We start from the raw sequence: 23,552 nt of genomic DNA on the forward strand, positions 1-23,552 counted from the left end.
TTTAATGCTTGTATTGTTAATTTTCCATCAGGTGACAATTGATGTTGCTAGTCCTGAAGCGGGTGTGATCCAAAAGGTTATATATTGGCTCTTATGTCTTTGCTCTCTCAGAAACAGATAGGATTTGGATGTTTGTGTTGGCTGCTGCATCTAATTTTTAATGTTGGCAGTTTGTAGCCAAGGAAGGAGATACTGTGGAACCAGGTACCAAGATTGCTGTGATTTCAAAGTCTGCTGAAGGTGTAGCTCACGTTGCTCCATCTGAGGAGGCATCAGAGAAAGCAGCTTCTCCGCCATCTCCTACTGCTGAGAAGATTGAGGAGAAGCAAAAGCCTAAAGTGGAAACTGCTCCTATTACTGAGAAGCGTAAAGCACCCTCTCCACAACCTCCCAAACGCTCGGCTACAGAGCCTCAGCTTCCCCCTAAAGAAAGGGAAAGACGAGTAAGTCTTTTTCTTGTTTTATTATGCCACAATAGTGTTCCTGTAATGCTTTCTAATTGTCTTTAATACTTAGCATATTAATTTTGTCTTTTCTTGTTTGAGTATACCACTATAGTGTTCTTGTAATGCTTTCTAATTGTCTTTAGTACTTGGCATCTTCATAAATTAATTTTCGTGGTCTTCCTGAAATTGTATAGAACTCACATAATTGCAGGTTCCTATGACAAGACTCCGGAAACGGGTTGCTACACGATTGAAAGATTCTCAAAACACATTTGCAATGTTAACAACATTCAATGAGGTTGATATGTAAGTACAATCCAATTGTAATGTTTTCTGAAAGCATATGTCAGTGTCCCTGATTTTAGGCTTTGCTGGGAGTAGCTTAGTAGGGCTATTCATTGAGTTGGTCCCACTACGCTCAACCTGTAATTGAACTGATTGTGATTGGATCTTTTCCCATCTATTTGCTTTTATACAAACAAGGGACAATGTAGGCTTAATTCAGTGAAGCCTTAATTCCAACCTTTTAGAATTTGGTTTCTTATATTGATCTCTTTTTCAAAACTATCTTACATTATTGTTTTTATTGCACATTGATTAATCTTTTGATTGGTTTTCCATCTTGTAGTCACATACACGTTTGTGCATGCACACAGACAATTTCCATTTGCGTGGAATTGTTTTTATTCTTAACTAATACAATTAGGTTTCCTTGAATGTTGCAGCAATCCTTTGAATTGAGCACCAATGGGTATCATCCCCCTAGAACAACGTTCTCTTTCAAATCTCACACTCAGCCATGCACACATACTGACAGACACAGATACATCTATTTCTATACACGTCTTCTTCCTCCACTTCCCCTGCCTTTGTTAAAATTCTTATTATATCAAAGTTCTACATGATAAAGTGATGACTTTTTGATAATTTTTATCAAACCTGGTTATTTTTTTATATTTTAATTTTTGCATTCATTATCATATTCTGAATACAACCCTGTCTGCCACGTCTCCTTCCTCTCCACCTCCTGGTACAACTCTGTCAAGCATTGGACCCTCGACCGCACGTCAACCCTGTCGGCACCTTCAACTAGCATGCCTACTGTGTCTACTCTACTGTTTGGAACCCCTGCCAGGCCAATGTCTTTGCCCCTGCCTCTAGCGATTGCACTCTTTGCATCTGGGACCTGCCCAAGCCTGCCTACACCATCATTGTCCTTGCCCACGACTTTGAGATCCTCCCTTTACAGTCGCCACCTTTTTTTTTTTAAAAAAAAAAAAATTAGTTTTATGTTTAATTTTGTATTTAGGGTAAATTTGTAATTTAATGTAGATTTTCCATGTGGAACATACAATTGATGCATGACTTATCATATGCGAGCCACATGTCATCAATTTATTGGTAGGTTGCCAAAGAGACATATTTGAAACTAAAGTAAAACCTAAAGGCTTCATTGTTGAAATTGAAAACCTAGGAACAAATTTGATATTTCCCCAATAAAAATATGAACAGATTACATTTATTTTTGCAGACTTCCTCCACTTCTGTGCTACACTTTCATCTAACTGATTGCTGCTTATTGTAGGACAAATTTGATGAAGCTCCGTTCTGATTACAAGGATGCTTTTGTCGAAAAGCATGGAGTCAAGTTGGGACTTATGTCGGGATTTGTGAAAGTATGCCATCTGGAATACATGTTTAATTGCTATTGTGGAACTTAGACTAACCTGTAAACATCACGTGCTTGTATGTGTGTGCTTAAATATCATCTACTTACCAAAAAACGTACTTAATTTTTTTTTTCTTCCCTTCATCTCGTATTTCAGGCTGCGGTCAGTGGACTCCAAAATCAGCCTATTGTAAATGCGGTCATTGATGGGGATGATATCATCTATAGAGATTATATAGATATTAGTGTAGCCGTTGGTACACCTAAGGTTTGTTGACATTCCCCTGTTTATCTAGGCCATTGAATATATAATGTAGTGACATTGATTCTATGATTTTCTTTTATCCTTTAATAAGTTATCTTCCTTATAGGAAGAAAAAAAAAAGATGATTTTAGTGCCATTTTGGGATCTTTTTGTATATAGCTGTACTTTGAGGTGAAATTGTAAGCTATGTTATTGAACTCCTCCTGTATGCATGTTGGGTGTGGATTGTCTAGTTGTCTTATCTGTTGGACCTACTATTTTAGGACACAGGGTTGATACCTCAGAAATTGGAAAAATAAACTTTTCTCGCAACATGGTATATATATATATATATATATATAAAGGAGCTTCTTGCTAAGTAGGAGTACACATCATAAATCTTTTATATATGTTAATTGCTATTAAGTTTCTTCAATATATTTCCACTCCAGGGCCTTGTTGTGCCAGTTATCCGCAATGCTGAAAAAATGAATTTTGCTGAGATTGAGAAAGAGATCAATACGCTAGCAAAGAAGGCAATTGATGGATCTTTATCCATTGATGAGATGGCTGGAGGATCATTTACAATATCTAATGGTGGTGTTTATGGAAGCCTTTTGAGTACCCCCATCATCAATCCGCCTCAGGTTTCTGTGCACAATTACTTGAAATTTGGTTCTTTTTTAATATGTCTACGATTAGCATTTGCTCCTTTATCTTTCTGATTACATGTTATGTTGTCAAGCCACTCTTTGGCTGTTGATGCGGGTTTGTTCATTTAATGAGTGCAAGTTTTGTCTTCATATATTTCCTTTCCTTCTCGACATCTACTTTTTCATGTGCTCAGAAAGAGAATTTCACGCTAATGAACTTTTCCTTGCAGTCAGCGATATTGGGTATGCACTCGATAGTGACCCGTCCCATGGTTGTTGGAGGCGACATAGTCCCAAGGCCAATGATGTACATAGCTCTAACCTATGATCATAGGTTGATTGATGGAAGAGAGGCAGTTTTCTTTTTGCGACGCATCAAAGATGTTGTAGAGGACCCTCGTAGGCTTCTCCTGGACATATGAGGACTATACAGCAGCTGGTATATGATTGTGGTTTTCTGGTATACCTAGAATACGATATACTTTTTGAGTGCATTGAACCAAAAATAAATGTCTTGCAATTCTAGAGTTTTGGTGTTTCATTAGTTAGTTTAACCCCTTTAGTGGGGTTCTATATATGCGGCTTGATATGATTGATTTTGAAATGAGAAGCATTTTCTATTCTATTTATGTCGAACAGGGATGCTAAATTCTGGTCAAATACTTGTATGAAACTAATATGAATCATATATTAAAGAATCATCCTTCAAATAACTGTATGAAACTTATCAGTGCTCTTCAACTTACATGATCTGGTGGTGAAGTTATCTTCAGAGGAATGTTTGATTTTTATGACATTTAGATCCATGATCCATCATCAAATGTCAGTTTTGCCTGATGGTTTTTGTGTATTTTTGGTAGCCTCCTTTTGCTTGCAGTATTTCAATGTTGTCTCCAATTCAGAGTGGTGAGAATATAATCTTGATTTTATTTAGGTTTTATTATAGATGTGGGGTTAGTAGTCTCGTAATAAATCATTGGCACCTTTCGCTGGATTTGTAAGAGAAGACAGGTACCAGAGTTCGTTTTTGTGCCCTTACATTAATGTTAGAAGCTGATACTTTTCAGGAGCCTGATTCTTTGTGAAGTACAGGGTGATAAAGAGTTATTGGAGATGTGGGGTCGTTTGGCAATGGGCTTACCAAACTTTCAATTTTTTTCAACTCCTGAACATTGATACTTTTCATATCACATCAATAACTTTGTATTACCTTTTATTGCTATTGAAATAAATTTACTACAAAACAAATTATTATTATTATTATTTTTTTTTTCATTTTTTTATACAAAAAAATTCAGAATTTCTATCTACTTTATATCACATCAATAACTTCCAAACAAAAATTTCCCGGGCTGGTGATGTCTCACATTATATGGAGATTAGATCCTCTCTATTTCAAGTGAAAGGAAGATGATCATTTTATGGTTTATATTAGATTTTACAAATTTGATGGTGTATATATTGTCAACGATACTATATTTAAATGACATGGTATTATGGAAACTGTTAATTGTAACAAAATAAAATTTTGGTTGTGGAATAAATTATCCATTTCAAGTGAAATTGTGAAGATCCCATTCCAAGGTAAACAAGAAACAGCTATAGCCGTCCTGAAGCACGTTTTCTTTGGTGTGGTCTTATGAATTATGTTTTACGTGATAGAAGTGTCAGTTTGTGAATTGCGTATATGCTTATGCTTGATTATAGGGTAATAACGCGCTTCACAAGAGCCATAGACCTTACGAAGAAATACAAGCGATATGGAATTACCAGCCGAGTGTAATTGCAGAGAAGGAACAAGATCTTCAGAGTCCATAGTCGAGAAACCTTTTCATTCAACGTCAAAACACGGTGAGGTACACTCCAAGACTCCAAACACAAAAAAGGAAAATTAAATTTATTGAATTACAAAACAACACTTAACCCTAATAGTGTGGCAATTTGTGTTGTGTTGGGTCTGATGTATGGGTATAAGACTATATAATTCAATTCTAATTTGACCTAATCAATTAAATGGGTTAGATCTCTTAATTTTGATTCGCTAATTTCGTATTGAGTTATTGTCAAGTTTGTAGGTCATTTCAAAAATTAACAACCCTAAATATTGCATCTTGAGTTTAAGTTGTATCGATACACCAATATAAAACTATATCTATATAGATCGATTTTAATCAAATTTATTTAATTAAATAGGTAAGACTTCTCAACACTAACCCACCAATTTCGTGTTGGATTCATGTCAAAACCTGCTAGTCCTCCGGGGTAGCATCCCGTAAAAAAAAAAAGGAAAATATTTCAGAATTTGACTTTGCTTTTTGAATTTGTGTTTTTGACCTTGGTTTTTAATTTGACCAATTTAATATTGAGTTTATGAAGATTTTAAATTTAAGATCTTTAGCTATTTTCTTTTCATGAATGACAAAAATACCCTCCCCTCCCCTTCTTCCATGTATGGCTTAGAAAAACAATAAAGACTTGAAAAATACTATTATACCATTCTCATTAAAAAAACAAAAGAGGTGGCCACCCCAATGGGCTGCAGCCACTCCGTTTGATTTTTTTTTTTTTTTTAAATAAATAAATAAAGTTTAAATTTTTGAGACATATTAAATATCATTCTTTCAACAATTTCTTTTGTAAATACACCATTGGACCCACATGTGGATTTCAAAAATTCAATGGTAGGTACACCTATCCCCTAAGATGGGATGAACAATGATTTCTATTATTTATCTAAATTTGTTTAATGAGAATAGCATAATAGCTAGAGATCTTTAATTTAAAATTTTCATAAATTCAAGTATTAAATTAGCCAAATTAAAACTGAGATCTAAAATATCAAATTTGAAAAGAAAAAAAAAAAAAAAAAACACACACACACACACATGCACAAACACGGGTTCTGAAATATTTTCCTTAAACTAGAAATCTTCGTAAACTCTTGTATTAAATTGATCAAATTAAAAACTAGCTAAGGTCTAAAAAAATAAAAAAAAAATAAAAAAACCAAGAGATTTAGAAATATTTTGTTTTAACAAAAAAAGAAACACACGGCGTGGACTGTATGTGGTGGTCTGTGAAATATAAAGCGCGTTAGGCAATTAACATGACAACCCACGTGAAAGGTTCCGCAGAAAATACTGGCCATTGTTTGTTCTTGCTTGGCATGCTTTTGTGAAAAGAAAGTTTGTCATTTGGCAACTACTACTTTAACGTACGTTACCAATATTGCTTTTCTTATTCCTTTTCTCAGCAGTTGCTTCTGTCATTCTCCATTTCTTTTGGTCGCTATATATATATATAAGATAGCTTCCATGCATTTAACAAAAAATTATCCTCTATTTGTTTTTCTTGGAAAACTTTCTTTGGCTATATATATATATAGTTGTAGATAGTGTTAAAAATAAAATGGTGGAAAATTTTTGAGAGAAAAAGTGAAATTGAAAAGATCCTTGATGTAACATTTGGGAAAGTTAGTTCCACATTGATTGAGTGGATTACTCACATTGAGTGACTGAGATTATAAAAGTCGGTTTAGGATTGCGTTGAAAAATATAACTTTTGTCTCTAAAAAAAAGGCCCCAAATAACTTTGTAGAAAGAAAAGAAAAGAAAAAAACCTCATTTTGCTTCTCTTTTACAATGCAGTTTTGGGTTTTTTTTTTTTTTTTTTTTAAGCAAAAAGTTTTATTTTTTTATTTTTAATATCAAACCAATTTTTTTTTTTTTTTTTTTTTTGCCTGAAATGGTTTTTTAAGTACTAAAATCATTTTTTTAAAAGTTTTTAACGCAATCTTAAATCTTACTATGTATATTAGATTAAATTTTACAAGTGACTCTAAAAAACTTCAATTATAATTTAACTAGCCCTTTTTAAATGATATATAGGACAAATATATCCCACGTTTTACTTGAGTTTGTTACACTCGAGCCTTAACTTTCATTTTTTACAATATATATTCAGCGTGGTGATATTTATATTGACTTGACATGATATTGTACGTGTATTATTATTATGTGCGTGTATTTCTAGAAAGTATCGATAAAATATGATAAACTAAAACCACCCTTACGAAATTATTCAAAGCCATGATAGCCCGTGGTTTTGTGTTTAAGAGATCGAAGAGAAATATTAGAGCATTTATTCCGGTACTTCTCTCATTTTTCTCTATCTTTCCATTTTTCAAAATTAATCATGTAATTTGTTGATAATAGGAAAAATAGTTTTTAGGTTGGAAAAAGTCTAAATAACATAATTCCAATATCTCATCATGATTCTACTATGTTGAGGTGATATTATCAATCTATAATTATTATTTTCTTAATTAAAATTAATTTAATAATGAATATACAATATAACGTCAACATAATATAATAAGATAGTATTGGTAAAATATATATATATATATATATATATCATTTCTCTTCGGGTTATGTTTTGAAAGTTACATCTATATATGCATTAAATGTGTTAAGGATCCTTGTCTAGCTAGTAAAATAAAGCCCGTAATTTTTTTTAATTTTAATATAAATGCAAGTGTAATCAACACTTTTTATACTCACTATACTATTTGAATACCTTAAGAACACGTGATAAAAGTGCACTTTACGTAATACGTAGCATAGATGTGCATGAGTGCTACTGCTAGGGTAATTAATGGCCGTACGATGATGATCGGACAGACAGGGCAATGTAGTAGTGTATATAGACGACAAAGTACGCACGTGATTGTAGCCCTCGTATGTTGACTAATGGTCGTCCTGTCCTGATCAGAAACGCTGAAACAGGCAAAGAGGTTGTTGAGGATCAGCCTTTATACTATTCCTTTCCCAATTCCTATAAGCAGGCAAATATTATTTTACATGCATTTGTTGTATGAAAGCAAATTCAAAAATCACAAAATATATATATATATATATATATATATATATATATATATATATTACGTACGTATATCGCGTGAAAAGAACACTTTATAGGGAGTTGGTAGTTGGGACTTGGGACTTGGGAGTGAGCGAAAGTTGACAAAATCATAAGCTTTGAAAGTCAAAAGTAAAATGGTTAAAAAGTAGACAAAGATGAGGGAGTCCAACCCATGAATCCATTCAAAAAGGTTGGAGAAGACCGACGACTCGAATATTTCATACATTCCCCTGTCTTCTCCTCTATATATCTGAGCTGAAATTCACTCATTTTCCCTACAAGGCCTTCAAATTCCAAACCACACCAATAGAACAGGAAGGCTAATTGTTTTTCATGGCTACTCTTCAAGCTGCTTCCTTTTGTTCTTTTTCAACTTCTTTTAGAAAAATCAAAGCCACGCTAAATTCCCATAAACACCACCAATCATCTGATAATTATCTTTCTCTTCCTAAGCTCTCCAATGGGTTACAAGCCATTGTACCAATTTCAACCCACATAGAAATGAAGCCTAATACTATTGATAATAGTAATAAAGGAAACGACGGCGTTTCCAGGTCCAAGACAATATTGCAAGAGCTATATACAATAATGGAAATTGTAGCAGATAGAGCAGAAATGCACAAGAATATTGGAGCTCAGAGAGATAACTGGAACCGTCTTCTGCTGAATTCTGTTAACGGAATGACATTCACAGCAGCAACAATGGCTGGGCTTGCGGCTCTCAGTGGAGTAATTGGAGCTCCAGTTTTGGCTCTGAAGCTCTCTGCTAGTCTTCTCTACATGGCATCCACTGGAATTTTGCTGGTGATGAATAAAATCCAGCCATCTCAGCTTGCAGAAGAACAGAGAAATGCTGCAAGGCTATTTAAGCAACTTCACGAGGATATCAAAATCACTGTGGCTGTTCGAAACCCGACAGCTAGTGATGTGGAGGATGTGACGGAGAAAGTCTTAGCATTAGATAAGGCTTACCCTCTTCCCTTGCTTGGCACAATGCTGGATAAATTTCCAGCAAATGTGGAGCCTGCTGTGTGGTGGCCGCATAATTTGAAGTCTCAGCAAGAAAATAAGGCTGGTGGGAGGGTAGAGAGATCAAATGGGTGGAATGAAAATCTTGAGGAGGAAATGAAGGAGGTTGTTGGGGTTTTGAAGAGAAAAGATGCAGCAGAGTATGTGAGGCTGAGCAAAGTAGTACTGAAAGTTAACAAAATTCTTGCAGTATGTGGGCCTTTATTTACTGGTTTGGCTGCCGTGGGTTCAGCCTTTGTGGGATTGCCTTTTGGTGGCTCATGGGCTGCGTTTTTGGGTGTGATGTTTGGAGCTTTGGCCACTGTGGTCAACACTATGCAGCATGGTGGGCAAGTTGGGATGGTGTTTGAGATGTATAGGGGCTCAGCAGGATTTTTCAGGCTAATGGAAGAGAATATAACGTCAACTTTGACGGAAAGAGAGGCTGATAAGAGGGAAAATGGAGAGTTGTTTGAGCTTAAAGTTGCTCTTCAGCTTGGAAGGAGCTTGTCAGAGCTCAGAGGCCTTGCAAGAAGTTCATCTTTGCCTTCTGCAGGAATCAGGCAGGACAAAGAAGAGTATGCAAGCAAGCTCTTCTGATTTTTGATCAAGGGTTGACTTAATTTTGTGCTAAATTGTATATATCTTTTAGCAATAATTTTGCTGAATAGAAATCCAAGATACATTTTTTTTTTCAGCTCATTCTAGCTGATGTACGGGTCAGGAAGACTGGTTTCTTGTAAGAATGTTGAGGATGGTGTTGTGAACAGAAAGATTGGATACTGTTTGGAGTATTACTTCCAGTATTTTTGATGTCTGAGTTCAAGCAGTTTGTGTGGATCGAATTGTAGTTTATGTTTTGTTGGTTTTATTTAGCATGGAGGTTGCTTTGTTTGCACGTTGTAGCTTGTAGCAATCGTATAACGTAGTGGTCCGATCGAGTATCTCCATACAGTACTCCCAATTGCATGCTTATAATACGTATATAGTAGGTTGGAATCTGCATCATCACCCGCAGTCATGTGGGGGTGTCTCAGAAAACAAGTAAATGCCAATAAACCACCAGGTCCACCAACCCATGTCATGTTTTAGACTAATTAACTCAAAAGGCATAACCTTCATGCCCTACGTAGCAGAAGATGCCATACTTATAATCAACTCTCTCTTTCTCTCTCTCTCTCTTCTCTTTCTCTCAGGATGTATAGAATAAAGTTGCAGAACACGCGCTAATAAAACCAAACGGAAAAGTTAGACGCCTTAAACTTATCTTATGCTCAATTTAGCAACCATATCTTAAATTAGGCCCCATCAAGATTCCATAACAATCAACCACCCTTTTATTCACTCTATGAAATCGTGTTGTTGGTTTTTTTTTTTTTTTTTTTTTTTTTAAGTCACTTTATTTTCACTCTGAATCTAATAGACGACTTCATTCAGGCATTAGGTATAAGTCACTTTATAATAGTTTTCACTCTGAATCTAATAAACAACTTCATTCAGACATTAAGTAGTCTCTTTGTAGGTTACCTTTCTGAGATTCGACCTCGTAATGTGGTGTCTGTTCTGATACTAAATGTTAATTGTTAAGTACCAAAAGTTCAATAGCCAATAGAACGCAAAAAATTAGGCCCTTAAGCCTATTTCATATTGAATAATCCAATCTATCCCATACCCCAAATTAAGCCCCACCAAGATCATAACACTCTTTCTTTCAATCAGAATATTGTGAAAACGAGGTGGAGATGTCCTACCTTAATAAGAAATGGAGTGAGGGGGTGTTTTTTTGGCCACTTTCTTCCCCCTTTTTGGCCCGATTGACCATATATCAACCAATAGATGAACATTTCACCAACCTTCAATAGACCAAGTTAGAGCTTTTTTTTTTTTAACATGTCCTCACAAGAAGGGGGAGGGAGATTCGAAATGATGCAAGGAAACATAGTCGTGCTTCCGTCCACGGATGCCCGATTGACTATATAATCAAGAACCTGCATCGGTGCTTCATGACATGGCATGCTGCCATTGGTTTTAAAGAGGTCCTACATAAGAGGAAGCTGATCACCCAAGTTATTATTCTTTTGAACCCCCGAGGAGTTGAGAGTACTGGAGTAGTCCCCTCCCCCAAAATTATGCGTTTTTTTGGCTTCTGCTTATGATTCCTTCTTCACTAGTCGCCCAAAATTATTGACCGCCCTTATTGTACAGGATTTTGATATGAGAACAGATGGACCACCTTTCATTTGAAAACTCATATTTCTGAATCATACCGACGATTACAGGAGCAAGAATTTTAAAACTAGTGTAGAAATAGGTGGGAAAGGTCTAAGTTTTTGGTAGTACAAAAGAAAAGGAAAAATAAAAAAATAAAAAAAATAAAAAATCTTGATATGAATCAAACAGTTAAATATACAACATATGCCCAGTTAAAGCGACAAGGTCCCATCTAATTCTGCCTTTGGTGGAAGAATCAAAGGCCTCTAAAGAGTAATCTCAAAACTTCTCAAGGATTGGATTAGATTCTGACTTCTATGCCTTCCTTAAATAAATGCTCTTTCACAGACTGAATAGACACCTGCAACAAGCATAAATCAAGAAATTAACATACATAACACACTGTATGAACCATTAGTCACAACAAGGATATACAAGTTAGGCCGGTTGCAGGCTTTTAATATAGGACAGTTTTTCTCACATGCTTAAAGGACCCATGATAATTTTATAAATTGGGTTGGAAGAAAACTGTCCTTTATTTTAAGGCAGAGAAATTGAACAAGGAGATGAGTAGATGAACCCCACTAAAAAGGTCAAAAAGACGAAAGAGAAATATATTAAACAGCCTCCCTAAAATAAAAGGGAAGAATGAAGACAATATTATAATAATCTAAATCAGCACTTGGGATATTTTAATGAAGTCATAAAAATACTTCTATAGTCGTACCTCCTTCCTGTGGAAGATGCCAGCAGCAAGGGCAGCAGATGCATTTGTTTCCGTGAACACATCTGAGAAGTGCTTAACAGCACCAGCACCACTACTTGCAATTACAGGGATGCTCACAGCATCTGAGATCAACTTTACTAGATCGATATCAAATCCTTTCCCTTGACCTGAAAAGGAGAAAAATTAAGCATGAAACAATAAAACTAATTTAAGAATGAACCAAGTATAATTTATGAATGTTAAGATTGGAACTGCCTTCTGGAACATCATCAAATGGTTCCTAAGATTTCAACAACCATCTAGAGAAATTTATTTAAAGGAAGGGGTCCCAGAAAGAGAACCATTCAAATTTTGGAAGAAAGGATCAGGAACATTAGAGGAAGAATCATCTTTAAATTACTTTTTGAAGGTTAAAATCTTGAAGATTGAACAAAAAAAATGATTTCTCAAACCTCCAAACAAAATCTATGCAATGCTACAATCCAATTCGTAAACATTTGAATTGGCATAACAAAGTACATATTGTAAATATCACTAAATGAGTTATGTTACCATTTTCAAGAAACACTTCAAATAATGTTTTGATGCACAAAATGAAAATGTACGAGGGGATTTTCTAAAAAGTACAGAAGTTAGATTCACCATCACAATCAATGCAGTTTAGTAGTATTTCTCCAGCTCCCAGCTCTTCAACTGCTTTTGCAAGCTCAAAAGCTCCAATTGGTCGACCTTCTCTCCCACCATTAACCTTAGTGACAACAACAGAAAGTAGTTTACTAAAACCAAAAAAAAAAAAAAAAAATCTTCTTAAGGAAGCAGTCAAGCAAAAATCTATAATTACTACGTATAATAATATTAACATGCAGTATTCCCAACTTATAATCCCACCACTACTCTACCATCTACCAATGAAGACAAGGTAGTGATGCGGGTGTTATGGCAGTCAGGTGCCATTATCATGGCCAAACTACAACCTTACTACACCAGCAGTATAGTCAAAAGATTATATTAAGTCTATAATCTTCCAGAAAAGACAAGTTATTTCCTCTTTATCCTAAGAATTGGTTATTTGACCAAATAACTAAGCTTAGATATGGACTTATGATACATGTTGCATCTGCAAAATGAAAGACCTAGAGTCTGCAAAGAAAAAGATGACATAAGTTTCTCATAGAGCCCCATCCTCTATTCCTTGGAAGTTGAATCTATACTTGTATGATGTTAGATCAATAGCCAATAGTAATACTACAACCCTTGTCAAATCTTTGGAGCTTTCACCTAATGCCAGACTATTCCTTATAAAATAGAGACTTCCCCTCTGCTAATGGAACGGGGCATTCCAGGTTCCTTTATCTTTAAAAAAAAAGGTTCATTCCAACCTTTCCAGATAGGACTAGTCAATTTCCAGATGTGATAGAGAACAATTGGAATGAAGCAAATTTATGCCAGACAGGTAGTTTCTCTAAATATTTTTCAGACTTAAAATATCTCATCAACAAGGCTTATGAAGAAAGCAAAGAGGGCTTACCGTACACTGATACCAGGCATAGTCTTCTCCATTTGGACCTGAAACAACGTAAGAAATATGGTCATAAACAATCTTATCTAACTCTGAGAGGGAAATGGGGATTTCTTCTCCATTTGGACCTGCCCAGCCCTCTCTCAAAAAAAGGTAAATAGCTTCCACCAGAAATGGCAACTAATAATCCCAATGCAAGCTGGGGTGGGGAGAAGGGGTTAAAATATCAAAATTTCTTCTTCACTGGTGAAAACAGACCATATTAACCTCTCATATTTCATAAAGGAGGCTGATAACATTACATTAATAGCTTCAGAGGAAAACTTGCTATAATTTATACAGACACCAAGTCAGAGAGGGATCCAATAAGAACCTAGCAATAGGATGTACAATCCTTAAAGGGATTTTCGAAGCATGCCATAATGCATAGCAAATAATAAGCAAACAATTTTTTTAAAAAAAAATTAATTAATTCCCTTTTACCTGGGTTTGTCAACCTTACAGCCTTGAACTCGACATCATTGGGATTCTTGAGGTACACCCTACGAGGATCAATACTTACAACTACTGCCTGAAAAGTGAATAATTAATTTAACTCGCTGTAAAAGCAACTCCACTGATGCATTTTGAGAATAAATGATATTGTATTGAGCTTGACGGGCAAGTGGACGGAATGACTAATCTTTTAAACTCAGAAAGCCCAAGGACCAACTTTATCACTTTCTAAAACCCAAGAAGTGTTTTGATAAGCATACAAACAGCTGGGACCATTTTTAGATTTAACACTTATTTAATAATAATAATAATAATAATAATAATAATAATAATTCACTGACCCACAAACAACCAAACTGAAAATCAATTTTACATTTTAGGATACATATGCATGAACAACAATAAACAACTTATTTCAAGTTGGGCCCAATCAAATGTATAATTTGATATCTGAAACTTATCAGCTGCCCCACTGTCAAAGTTCAAATCAATAATGTTAACATTTCTCTCCCCTTTCATGAATTCTTTATAAACATATGTAAAGTAATGCAGAAAAAAAAACATTGGATCGATTCAACCGCGACATTTGTATGCCAAGTATATTTGTTATGAAGCTTAGAAAAAAAAAAGGCATATTTGTTATGACTTCAAGCAGATTAACTCCAAAGAATGAATATAAATGGATCACGAGGCTCATGGACATGCATACATCTATAACAATACTTGATGTACCTGATTTCCGTAAATTCTAGATATCTGCTCTAAGCTACTCTTTCCAGTCTTTACCTGAAATAAAAGGCAGTCCAGAATTATCAAAAGGGACACACATGCACAAACTCGTGCATAGGCATGCAAGAATATGTGCGTGGATCTGTTAAGGAATTAAACAGTGGGAAGCATACTCCAGTTCTTAAATACTCTTCTGCAGCGTAAACTGCATCACTTCCAATGGAAATCTTATCAGCCCCAGATCTGAAATATTCTGAAGCAACTTCCAAACTAGTATAGTGCCTTCAGGAAAGAAAAAGGAAGTCTTATTTATAAACTGCACTAAATTGTGAATAGTCAAATTAAATAATTATTGAAAACTATAGAATCAGGGATTTCTGAGAAAACCGCTCTTATGGAAGTTGAAGAATATAATCATGACATAATACACTGGTAATGCAAATAACACCAAAGAGTATACCTGCCATTTGCATCTGTAAAATCTCTAATGCCACCTCCAACAGTTAGCGGTACAAAAACATTTTCTGAAGTGAATCTCAACACCTACAACAGCAAGCAGATTAAGATCAAAGAACGGAATCAACATGTAACGTTCGAGGTAAAGACAAAAGTACTAGTGTCACATCAAAATATTAACGTTGGATATTTACTGTCATTTGCAATCTTACAAACCTGCAGCATTGGCAAATCGCCGAGAGGGAAGTCTCTGAAACCAGTAATATTTAAAAAGCTAACCTGCAGTTCATTTTTGACACTTGATTTATAATATAGTTGCTCAGTGATAAAGCACAAACATTCAATTCTGTCAAAAGCATACCTCATCAGCTCCATCTTTGTAATACTGTCCAGCAAGCTCAACTGGCTTGCCAAGGTTTCTTACCTACAAAAGTTTATAACAGTGTGATTAAATTATACCAAAGTACAACTGCTTTAAGAGGGAGGTAGAGGAAGCTTCTGCAACAATTAAATTGCTTCCCTTCAACTTTGATTATTTACCATTGATACCAAATGACTGCCATAAATCAAAGTCTATACCCATAAATCAGATACTAAAAACAATCACAATACCTCATTCTCTTTTGTATGCTCCCTTACATCATATTGGTCCCCTTTGGTTACAACAAGATCTCCTTTATCATTTGCCCTCACATCAAGACAAGCAATTACCTATACATAATTAATATAGTTCAGCATGGAGCCTTTTTCAGAATACCGAAATACAAGAGAATGGCATAGCCCAAAAAGAAAAATGGGATAAAAATTCTTCTAGGCCCCGTGATATCATTAGTTGGGCCAGGCCATAAGTGGCGTACAGACAAAACTAAAAATTTAAGCAGCAAGCATGTGGGCACACAAAGAAAAAGACAAGGAGGGGAAAACTTAATAGAAGAAGAAAAGGTTTCATGTTCAACTACTATTACCCTTTTTGCAAGTTTTGAAGCTTTCCCCTCAGTAGGCCCCTGTCTTCACATCAACATTTCAGAATGTTAATTAATAGTTTAACTGAGAAGTTGAGAAACATATGAGATGCATACATATGAAAGGTATGAAGGCTACCTTCGTTGTGGCTGACTTTGTATACAAGAATCTTCTCAATACTGAAAGACCGACATCTGAAACATTCATTTTCAGGTATGGATGTCATTTTTTTTATCTATATAAAGATATTTGATTTGCAATGAAACTTATTTGGTAATCCTATAATGCCAAATGGTTAGAATGCAAATCAGATCAGAGAGAACCCACTACCTAAACCTTGGAAAGACATTTTATCCCTGGCTTGGATCTTGGAAAGAATGTATAAAAACAAAATTGTTTTTTATGCTTAGGAAATCACACTAATTTCTTATGTAGTACAACATTTACTCATTTTCTTTTCTTTTTTGAGAGTTAAAGCCTTGAATTTTAATCCTTTAAAATTATTTCAGAAAGAACTCCTATGTAAAACAACATGTGAGAAGGCTTTCTTTACTCCATAATAACTTGCTCCTGAAAGGAAAATATGGAAGATTTTTGTAATTATCCTCAATGCCAACAGAAGCAAGATTAGAATCTGTACAATTTGAGCTACCACATGAAGACCAGAAAAACAAAAAAGACAAAAGAGAAGGATGAATGAGAGTAAAAGATATCTTGCCTCCACTCTTTTCCGGGTGGAACTGAACTGCATGCACATTTCCTCTTCTAACAGATGCTATAAAGTCGACACCGTAGTTGCAGGTAGATGATACCCACTCTTTGTTGGCATCTGACTGGAAAAAAAGAAGGTCAAGTTATTAAATACATGACTCATGGTATTTATGGCTAAATATGCAACAGCTACATTAAGAAGGCAGCCTTTTTAAACAAAAAGATAAAGGATGTACTGGCGTAGCACGGTAAGAGTGAACAAAATAGACATGGCGGTTTCCAATATCATCCAAAATTTCAGAGTCTTCTTTGATTTGCAAAGCATTCCAGCCAATATGGGGTACTCTGAAATCATTTGACGAGTCAAAACGCCCAACCACACCCGGTATTAAGCCGAGACCATTTACTGAGACACATGTAAAGCTGTTAATTGAAGTTAAAGGAACAGAAAATGGAAGTATAGACTATGTTTACATATACAAAGTAGAAAAGTTAGAATGTATTCTGTTCAATTCAGAGGGCATTTATACCCAACATAATAGTCTTGCATATTTAGGAATCACTATTCTTCTTCGTCTCTTTTGTATTTTACATATTCAGACACCTTCATTTTACACAGATCTCTATCTCTCTGAATCTTTTACCCTTTTTCTCTGAGAAAGTCCCTCTAGAATATGTTTTATCAATATTTTATTATGATGAAAACAGAGTACATGAAGCCACCACCATAATCAACATCACTACCAGCACCATCATATAAGTCCACTAAACTGCAAACTGTAGTTGTTGAGTATGTAAACATGATACAGAAATGATTATCTTTTTGCAATGCAAAAAAAAAAAAAAAAAATGACATTGAGAAATATTTCATAAACAAATGCTGTCACTACTGCATTTCATTCACATTTCCATGTACGTCTAAATTAGATGTATGTTCAGATGACCAAAAAAAAAGTAAATAAAAACTTCACATAGATTCAGATATGACTGACCAGGTCCATTCTCCTCACTAGACTCAAAAAGTAACTGAAGTCCAAGACAAACGCCCAAAAATGGGAGATCTTTCTCAATATAGGTACAGAGTGCTTCAGCCATCCTGCAAAACATCAAAAAAACTCAAAACTTCCACGCTGGCAAATGAATCTAAGTAGCTTATATCATGCGGTGTAACTTTAGATTGCCCCAGAATTTTTTTTTTTTTTTTTTTTTTTTTTAAAAAAAAAGCTCAAATTTTCAGTTCAAAGTAATTAATTCCAAAGCATACTAGTACCACTACATGATTCAGCAAAGCAACTGTGAGCATCACTTGTACTTTATCAGTTAATACAGAGAAGGCAATTTAAGAAAAGCTGTGGCACTTTTCATAATATTCACACATTTGAGAGTCATTACCGCTTCACATATATGCCATTGATCCACTTCAATGCACTATACAACAAATTGATCCAAATAAACAGTCCACAAAATTTAAAACAAAACACACACCCATTTTTGTTCAACACATCCATGGCCGCAGCAAATGCCCCAACGCCCGGAAAAATAAGTCGATTTGCCTTTAAAATGTCCTCTGGAGTTTGTACCTACATTTTGAAGTAATAAAAAAAAGAAACAAATTTACTACATGCTCGCATGAATATTCAATTATTTATCCATTCTAGGCAAACTATATATATTTGCTCACTATATAAAAATCCGTAATAAAAATAACCACGCTTCTCACTAATTTAAACAAATAAATCAGAAGAAAAAAAAAAAAACATAAAAACGTATACTTTTTTGCTCCGAAAGCTTATTCTTTGATAGAATGCCACTAACATACTTCCAAATGATACAAAACTATGGAATAACAAGAATGTTAGGAAATTTTAAGAAAATGAGAAAATAGCTCACATCTTTGATGTCAAATCCGAGATGGCGAATCGCATTCCTCACGCTACGAACATTGCCAGCACCATAATCAAGTAACGTCACAACTGAAAAAAATGAAAATAAAATAAAATAAATTATCAGAGAGCATAAAAGTAATGAGAGAGAGAGAGAGAGAGAGAGAGAAAGAGTACCAGAGTCTCCAGAGGCTCGGACCGATAAGTTTCTTGGAGATTTGAATTTACAATTACTGTTGCGGATATTATTGCGACGAAATAAGAGAGATGAAGTGGGAGATAATGATCCAGCTGTTACAGCGCGAGAAGACAAAGACGAAGCTGAATAAGAAGAAGCAAATGGAGCCGCCTCCATTGTCAAAGCTAGAAAATTCAGTTTTTTTTCTCTCTCTCTCTCTCTCTCTCTCTCTCTCTTGTGAGTGTTCGCGTCTCTTCGCTACAGACTCTAGAGAGTAATAACAGAGACTCTGCATACACGAAACGGCGGCGTTGTGCGGATCGGGCTTGACATTGGTTGAGTACTTATGAGCCCAAATTATATAAGACGACCCGTTCTGTTTTTATTTTTTATGAGGCTGAAGGCTGAAGCCCACTCTGTTTTTATTCTTTTTGCCGGCCTCCAAGTATTTCTATGATAAATCAATTCTTATTGTGATTTGAAAAACGAAAAGCACAACCTCCAAACCCTGGATGGAGCAATTTCTATTAAACTTAGGGCCGCCAACTTTTAATACAACTTGCAAATTTGATATGAACTCAATACAAAATTAAAGAATTATAGTTGATGAATTTGATATGTTTCATTAAATGAGTCAGTGACATAGCAGAAGTGATAATTGTGAAAGAGGAGTTGTGTTCTCAATACGCACACAATCAACACAAGTTGATACAGGATACAAACTGATAATATTATTAATCAAAAGCTTCCATATTCTATTACAATTGAATGATTGATACTAATTTATAATGAAACCCAAAAGTTATTAAAAGATAAAATCTCCTAAGAAAAGAAATAAAATAAAGAAGCAAAATATAATAATTATAGGAATAGTTGACATCAAAGGAAATCTAACGACGATAATCTTCTAAATGGCAAAACTAGAGAATTAAAGAAAGATATTATGCATAGTATATTTTAAATCACAATCTCTTAGTTAGTTTCCTCTTTTATTTTTAGCCTTCAATGGTTGGCATTCAGCACATAATTAATTAATTAAATACTTAATTAATGCTTGGTGATACTAAGGATCCGGACGGACTCGACATACCTAACGGGCCATTTACAAGGAGCCTGACGCTCTATCCTACATCAGTCGGGTTATGATTAACCTATATAGTCTTATACCCATACCTCGACACGAACTGAATATGCCACACGACATAATGACTAACAATTTTTGACATGACTTATAAACCCGATTCGAACCCAATACAAAATTAGAGGGTTATGGTTAAGGGATTTGACCCGTTTATAGGTCTGGTTAAAGTTGACATGACTCAAATCCAACACGCAAACACGAATTGTCACTCCTAACTAAACTGATATTTGTCTTTAGAATATGTGATTCTCACATATATTTTTAATATGATTAACATAGCTTGTAACATGTGCTATTAGAGCGTGTGATTTTTATATCCATATTTCTTTCAATACAATTTAAAGGAAAACTACTTACAAAGGAAAACCAACTAAGCTAACAAGTTAACTCTTTTTATTCTTGCAAAGCCTGTTGAGATTGATTTGCCACATCAAGTTATCCTGTGCCTCCTAAGGTCGTGGAAAGTATAATTCTTTGATTGAACCAAAAGGAGATACCAAAAGTAACATAGGACCATACGTGTTCTATGCTCCCTTTTTGGTCATCTTCATTCTTCATCATAGAAAATGAAGTAAAGATCGAGTTATTTTTTTTGTTTTTGTGTGGATAACATAGCAAAGATGATTCAGCTTTTGTTTACGCTTGTATTGGCGGAAATGGCTCTGATTCTGACCCTTTTGTTTGGAACCCCACTGAGGAAGTTGGTGATGATGGGGTTGGACCGGTCGAAGCAGGGAAGGGGACCATTGGTGGCAAAGACGGTGGCTGCAACAATGATGGTGCTCTTTAGCTCCACCGTGTATAGCGTGGTGAAAATCCAGAAACGTTCAACGGAAGCTGGCATGATTAATCCAACTGATGAGGTTCTTTTGGCGCATCGTCGTCTGGAAGCATCTCTCGTAGGTACAAAACCTCGCAAAACAATTTTTTTTTTTAAAAAAAATTTTAAAAAGGCTGAGGGGGGTGACAAGATTGTGACTACTATATCTGGGTGTGAATATTATAGCACATACTCACTAAGAACCAATGTTAGGAGATAACTCGTTTAATTAAATGGGTCAGGTTATGGTTGATCTATATACTCTTATATCTATATTTCGACATGACCTGAACCCGACATAATGACTAGCAATTTTTGACATGACCTACGAACCCGACACAAACTTAATATGAAATTAGAGTGTTAGGGTTGAAGCATTTGGTTGACCTATATAATATTATACACATGCATCGACATGACTAGAACACAACACGCAAACACGAATTATCACCCCTACTAAACAGTGACAACCAAAAGCACTCACTCAAAGCCAGTTAAACCATAGCCTGACTTAACTCCATCATAACATAAATAAAACCCAAAACGGTTTTTGTTGTAACACATTATTAGTAAGGGTTGCTATTACAACTTATCCACTTTCTATGTTCCCGGAGACTAAACATTTTTGTAGAATTTTACAATAAAATTGAAAATATAAGAGAATAGTGGAAAAATAAATAAATAAATAAAGAACACAATTTTTTTGGATAATACCGCCTTAGATATTTGATTAGAGAGAGACAACTATAATAATTAATAGTTATAAGAAAAATATGTAAGAGCTAATATGGAAAATTATTCTAAATGTTCTAACAATTTTATGACATGTACGCAGGATTCTCCCTATTCCTTGCACTAATGATAGACAGACTACATTATTATGTTCAAGAGCTTCATCTACTGAGGAAGAACTTGGAGCGACTAAGAATTTAAAGCAGAATTATAGCAAAAACAGGGGAATGGAGGAACCAAGAAGACATACATGGAGTGCCTTTGGACTTGAAGGAATATATATATATATAATTTACATCACTCGTACAGCATGATGATTCGTTTGTGTTCATTCATAAACTGATTTATATGTAATTTACCGAATTGGTAGATGAATGTGTAATTGTGTAAATTACTATTTATTTTAAAATGTTTAAGTTAATAATGAATGATTCATTTAATTATTTAATTAATCTTTTAATATAATCTTTTTTTCAACAAATAAGGCCTAAGAAGTAGACTATTCAATTGGAATTAGATGAAAACTGTAGAATTAAGTTTCAAATTCAAAAATTTTGCTCTAATACTATGTTAAATTACTAATTATTTTAAAAGTTTAAGCCGACAAAAATAATATATTTAATTAATATTCTAACAAATTCGAACGACTTGACCCATCATAATTGTTAGAACACAATATATGAAAAATATATTATATTTTTCATATATTCCATTCTTGGTTAATATTAAAATATTCTCTACTTACGGATTAATTATAATTAAATATTGAGATTTTAATCAAATTAATGAGATTTGATTGCCATAAACAAGTGAATGGGAGCACAATGTAACCCTTAAAGCTATTTTAAGTGATGGACTAAGTGTCTAACACCAATCACCCATAATTTCGTTGTGTTCTTTTTCTACATTGCTTCTGCTATTATTTTCATAATTTGTTTTTTTTCCACAAACTTCAACACATCATCAGAGCGTCATCATTATTTCAATGATAATAATTTCTTAGTCTAAGATGAGTGAGGATGCAAGTTATACGTGTGGTGCTGATTGGTGCAGCTCAGAAGCATTGTGATGTGTCAATTTCCTCTACTCGTTTTACTTTTCTTAGTCAATTTCCTCTTACTTGATGATAATTGGGATTATGATGATGCTGTTTTGATTTTCTGGTTCCTTCTAGTAGTTGTGAAATCATGCTGTCAAAGAGGCGTAATACAATGTGAAAAGGCCAATTTGGAATTCAATAATCACCTGTTTGATTATTCCATGGGCATCAAATAGATTATTCTATTGAAAAACTTCAAAAGATTTCAGTGCGAAAACGTCCACCATCACGCATGGACCATCGGACAAATATTTGGTGCGTCGACCACTGAAATTGATGGCATTGTGTCATTTTCATGATTTACATTTTACATGTTATTAATGGAATACAATAATTTTTATTATACGTGTCAATGACTGCCCTTTCAGTGATGGGTCTGTTGTCCCCAAGAAGTAACTCAATCAGCTTGAACCACGCCACATGAAGCGGAGATCACTAGTTCGAATCTCCCTTCCAATTCTTGTGCGGACATGTCAAAAAAAAAAAAAAAAAGTAATGGTTTTGTTCAATCAATAATAAATTTATAATATTGTAATAACGGATGAAAAATGTTAGTTACAATATTGGCATTATAACTTTAAAATGTGAGATTGAATTGTTTTTATTAAATCCCTGACGTTTTTTTTAGGGTCATGTCATATGGTGTTCTTAGGTTGTTCTCGATCTCTCATATTATTTGCAACGTCTCAAGGAAAGTATTATATATATAAAAGCATTAGTACTATAAGCAAAAAATCTAACTTTTCAATTTTATTAATTAGCAGTAGTTAGCAGTTGAATTGTTAACCTGACATTTTTAATCATTTCACTAATTATGAATTGCCATCTCAGTTTGTTAAGAGATTGTAGTTGAAAGTTGTAGTACTCCAAACATTTTCCTTTCTACAACCCAATTTATTAAAATAACATGTTTTAAGCATAAGATTCTCACATGCATTTTTAATA

At 34.5% G+C, this 23,552-nt stretch overlaps 4 protein-coding genes across 4 annotated transcripts in view; 3 read left to right on the forward strand and 1 right to left on the reverse strand.

The window, feature by feature from the left end:
- The window catches only part of LOC132174562 (dihydrolipoyllysine-residue succinyltransferase component of 2-oxoglutarate dehydrogenase complex 2, mitochondrial-like), a 4,711-nt gene extending 1,063 nt beyond the window's left edge, over positions 1-3,648 (forward strand). The window contains exons 2-8 of the mRNA XM_059586199.1: positions 32-76; positions 171-443; positions 658-752; positions 2,032-2,122; positions 2,273-2,383; positions 2,812-3,006; positions 3,243-3,648. Of these exons, the coding sequence (XP_059442182.1) occupies positions 32-76; positions 171-443; positions 658-752; positions 2,032-2,122; positions 2,273-2,383; positions 2,812-3,006; positions 3,243-3,434 (1,002 nt within the window). The 3' untranslated portion in view covers positions 3,435-3,648. The remainder of the gene's footprint in view (positions 1-31; positions 77-170; positions 444-657; positions 753-2,031; positions 2,123-2,272; positions 2,384-2,811; positions 3,007-3,242) is intronic.
- Positions 3,649-8,232: 4,584 nt separating this feature from the next.
- Positions 8,233-9,799, forward strand: LOC132176363 (probable F-box protein At4g22030). Its single transcript, XM_059588546.1, has one exon. The coding sequence runs from the start codon at positions 8,269-8,271 to the stop codon at positions 9,541-9,543; it is 1,275 nt and encodes a 424-aa protein (XP_059444529.1). The 5' UTR covers positions 8,233-8,268; the 3' UTR covers positions 9,544-9,799.
- Positions 9,800-11,158: 1,359 nt separating this feature from the next.
- LOC132176261 (imidazole glycerol phosphate synthase hisHF, chloroplastic) lies at positions 11,159-19,033 on the reverse strand. The gene is made up of 19 exons (XM_059588416.1): positions 18,815-19,033; positions 18,645-18,727; positions 18,240-18,334; positions 17,747-17,850; positions 16,991-17,160; positions 16,762-16,876; positions 16,182-16,237; positions 16,046-16,084; positions 15,693-15,791; positions 15,442-15,504; positions 15,297-15,359; positions 15,085-15,167; positions 14,798-14,906; positions 14,628-14,681; positions 13,884-13,971; positions 13,410-13,447; positions 12,524-12,629; positions 11,882-12,048; positions 11,159-11,515 (listed from the first exon to the last, which is right to left on the reverse strand). Exons 1-19 carry the CDS (start codon positions 18,990-18,992, stop codon positions 11,456-11,458), a joined length of 1,770 nt encoding a protein of 589 aa, XP_059444399.1. The 5' UTR covers positions 18,993-19,033; the 3' UTR covers positions 11,159-11,455.
- Positions 19,034-20,576: 1,543 nt separating this feature from the next.
- Positions 20,577-21,810, forward strand: LOC132176641 (uncharacterized). The gene is made up of 2 exons (XM_059588905.1): positions 20,577-20,859; positions 21,612-21,810. The coding sequence occupies exons 1-2, from the start codon at positions 20,577-20,579 to the stop codon at positions 21,707-21,709; spliced, it is 381 nt and encodes a 126-aa protein (XP_059444888.1). The 3' UTR covers positions 21,710-21,810.
- Positions 21,811-23,552: the final 1,742 nt, after the last annotated feature.

The sequence above is a fragment of the Corylus avellana genome, chromosome ca3 (assembly GCF_901000735.1).
Source record: "Corylus avellana chromosome ca3, CavTom2PMs-1.0".
NCBI classification, from domain to species: Eukaryota; Viridiplantae; Streptophyta; class Magnoliopsida; order Fagales; family Betulaceae; genus Corylus; species Corylus avellana.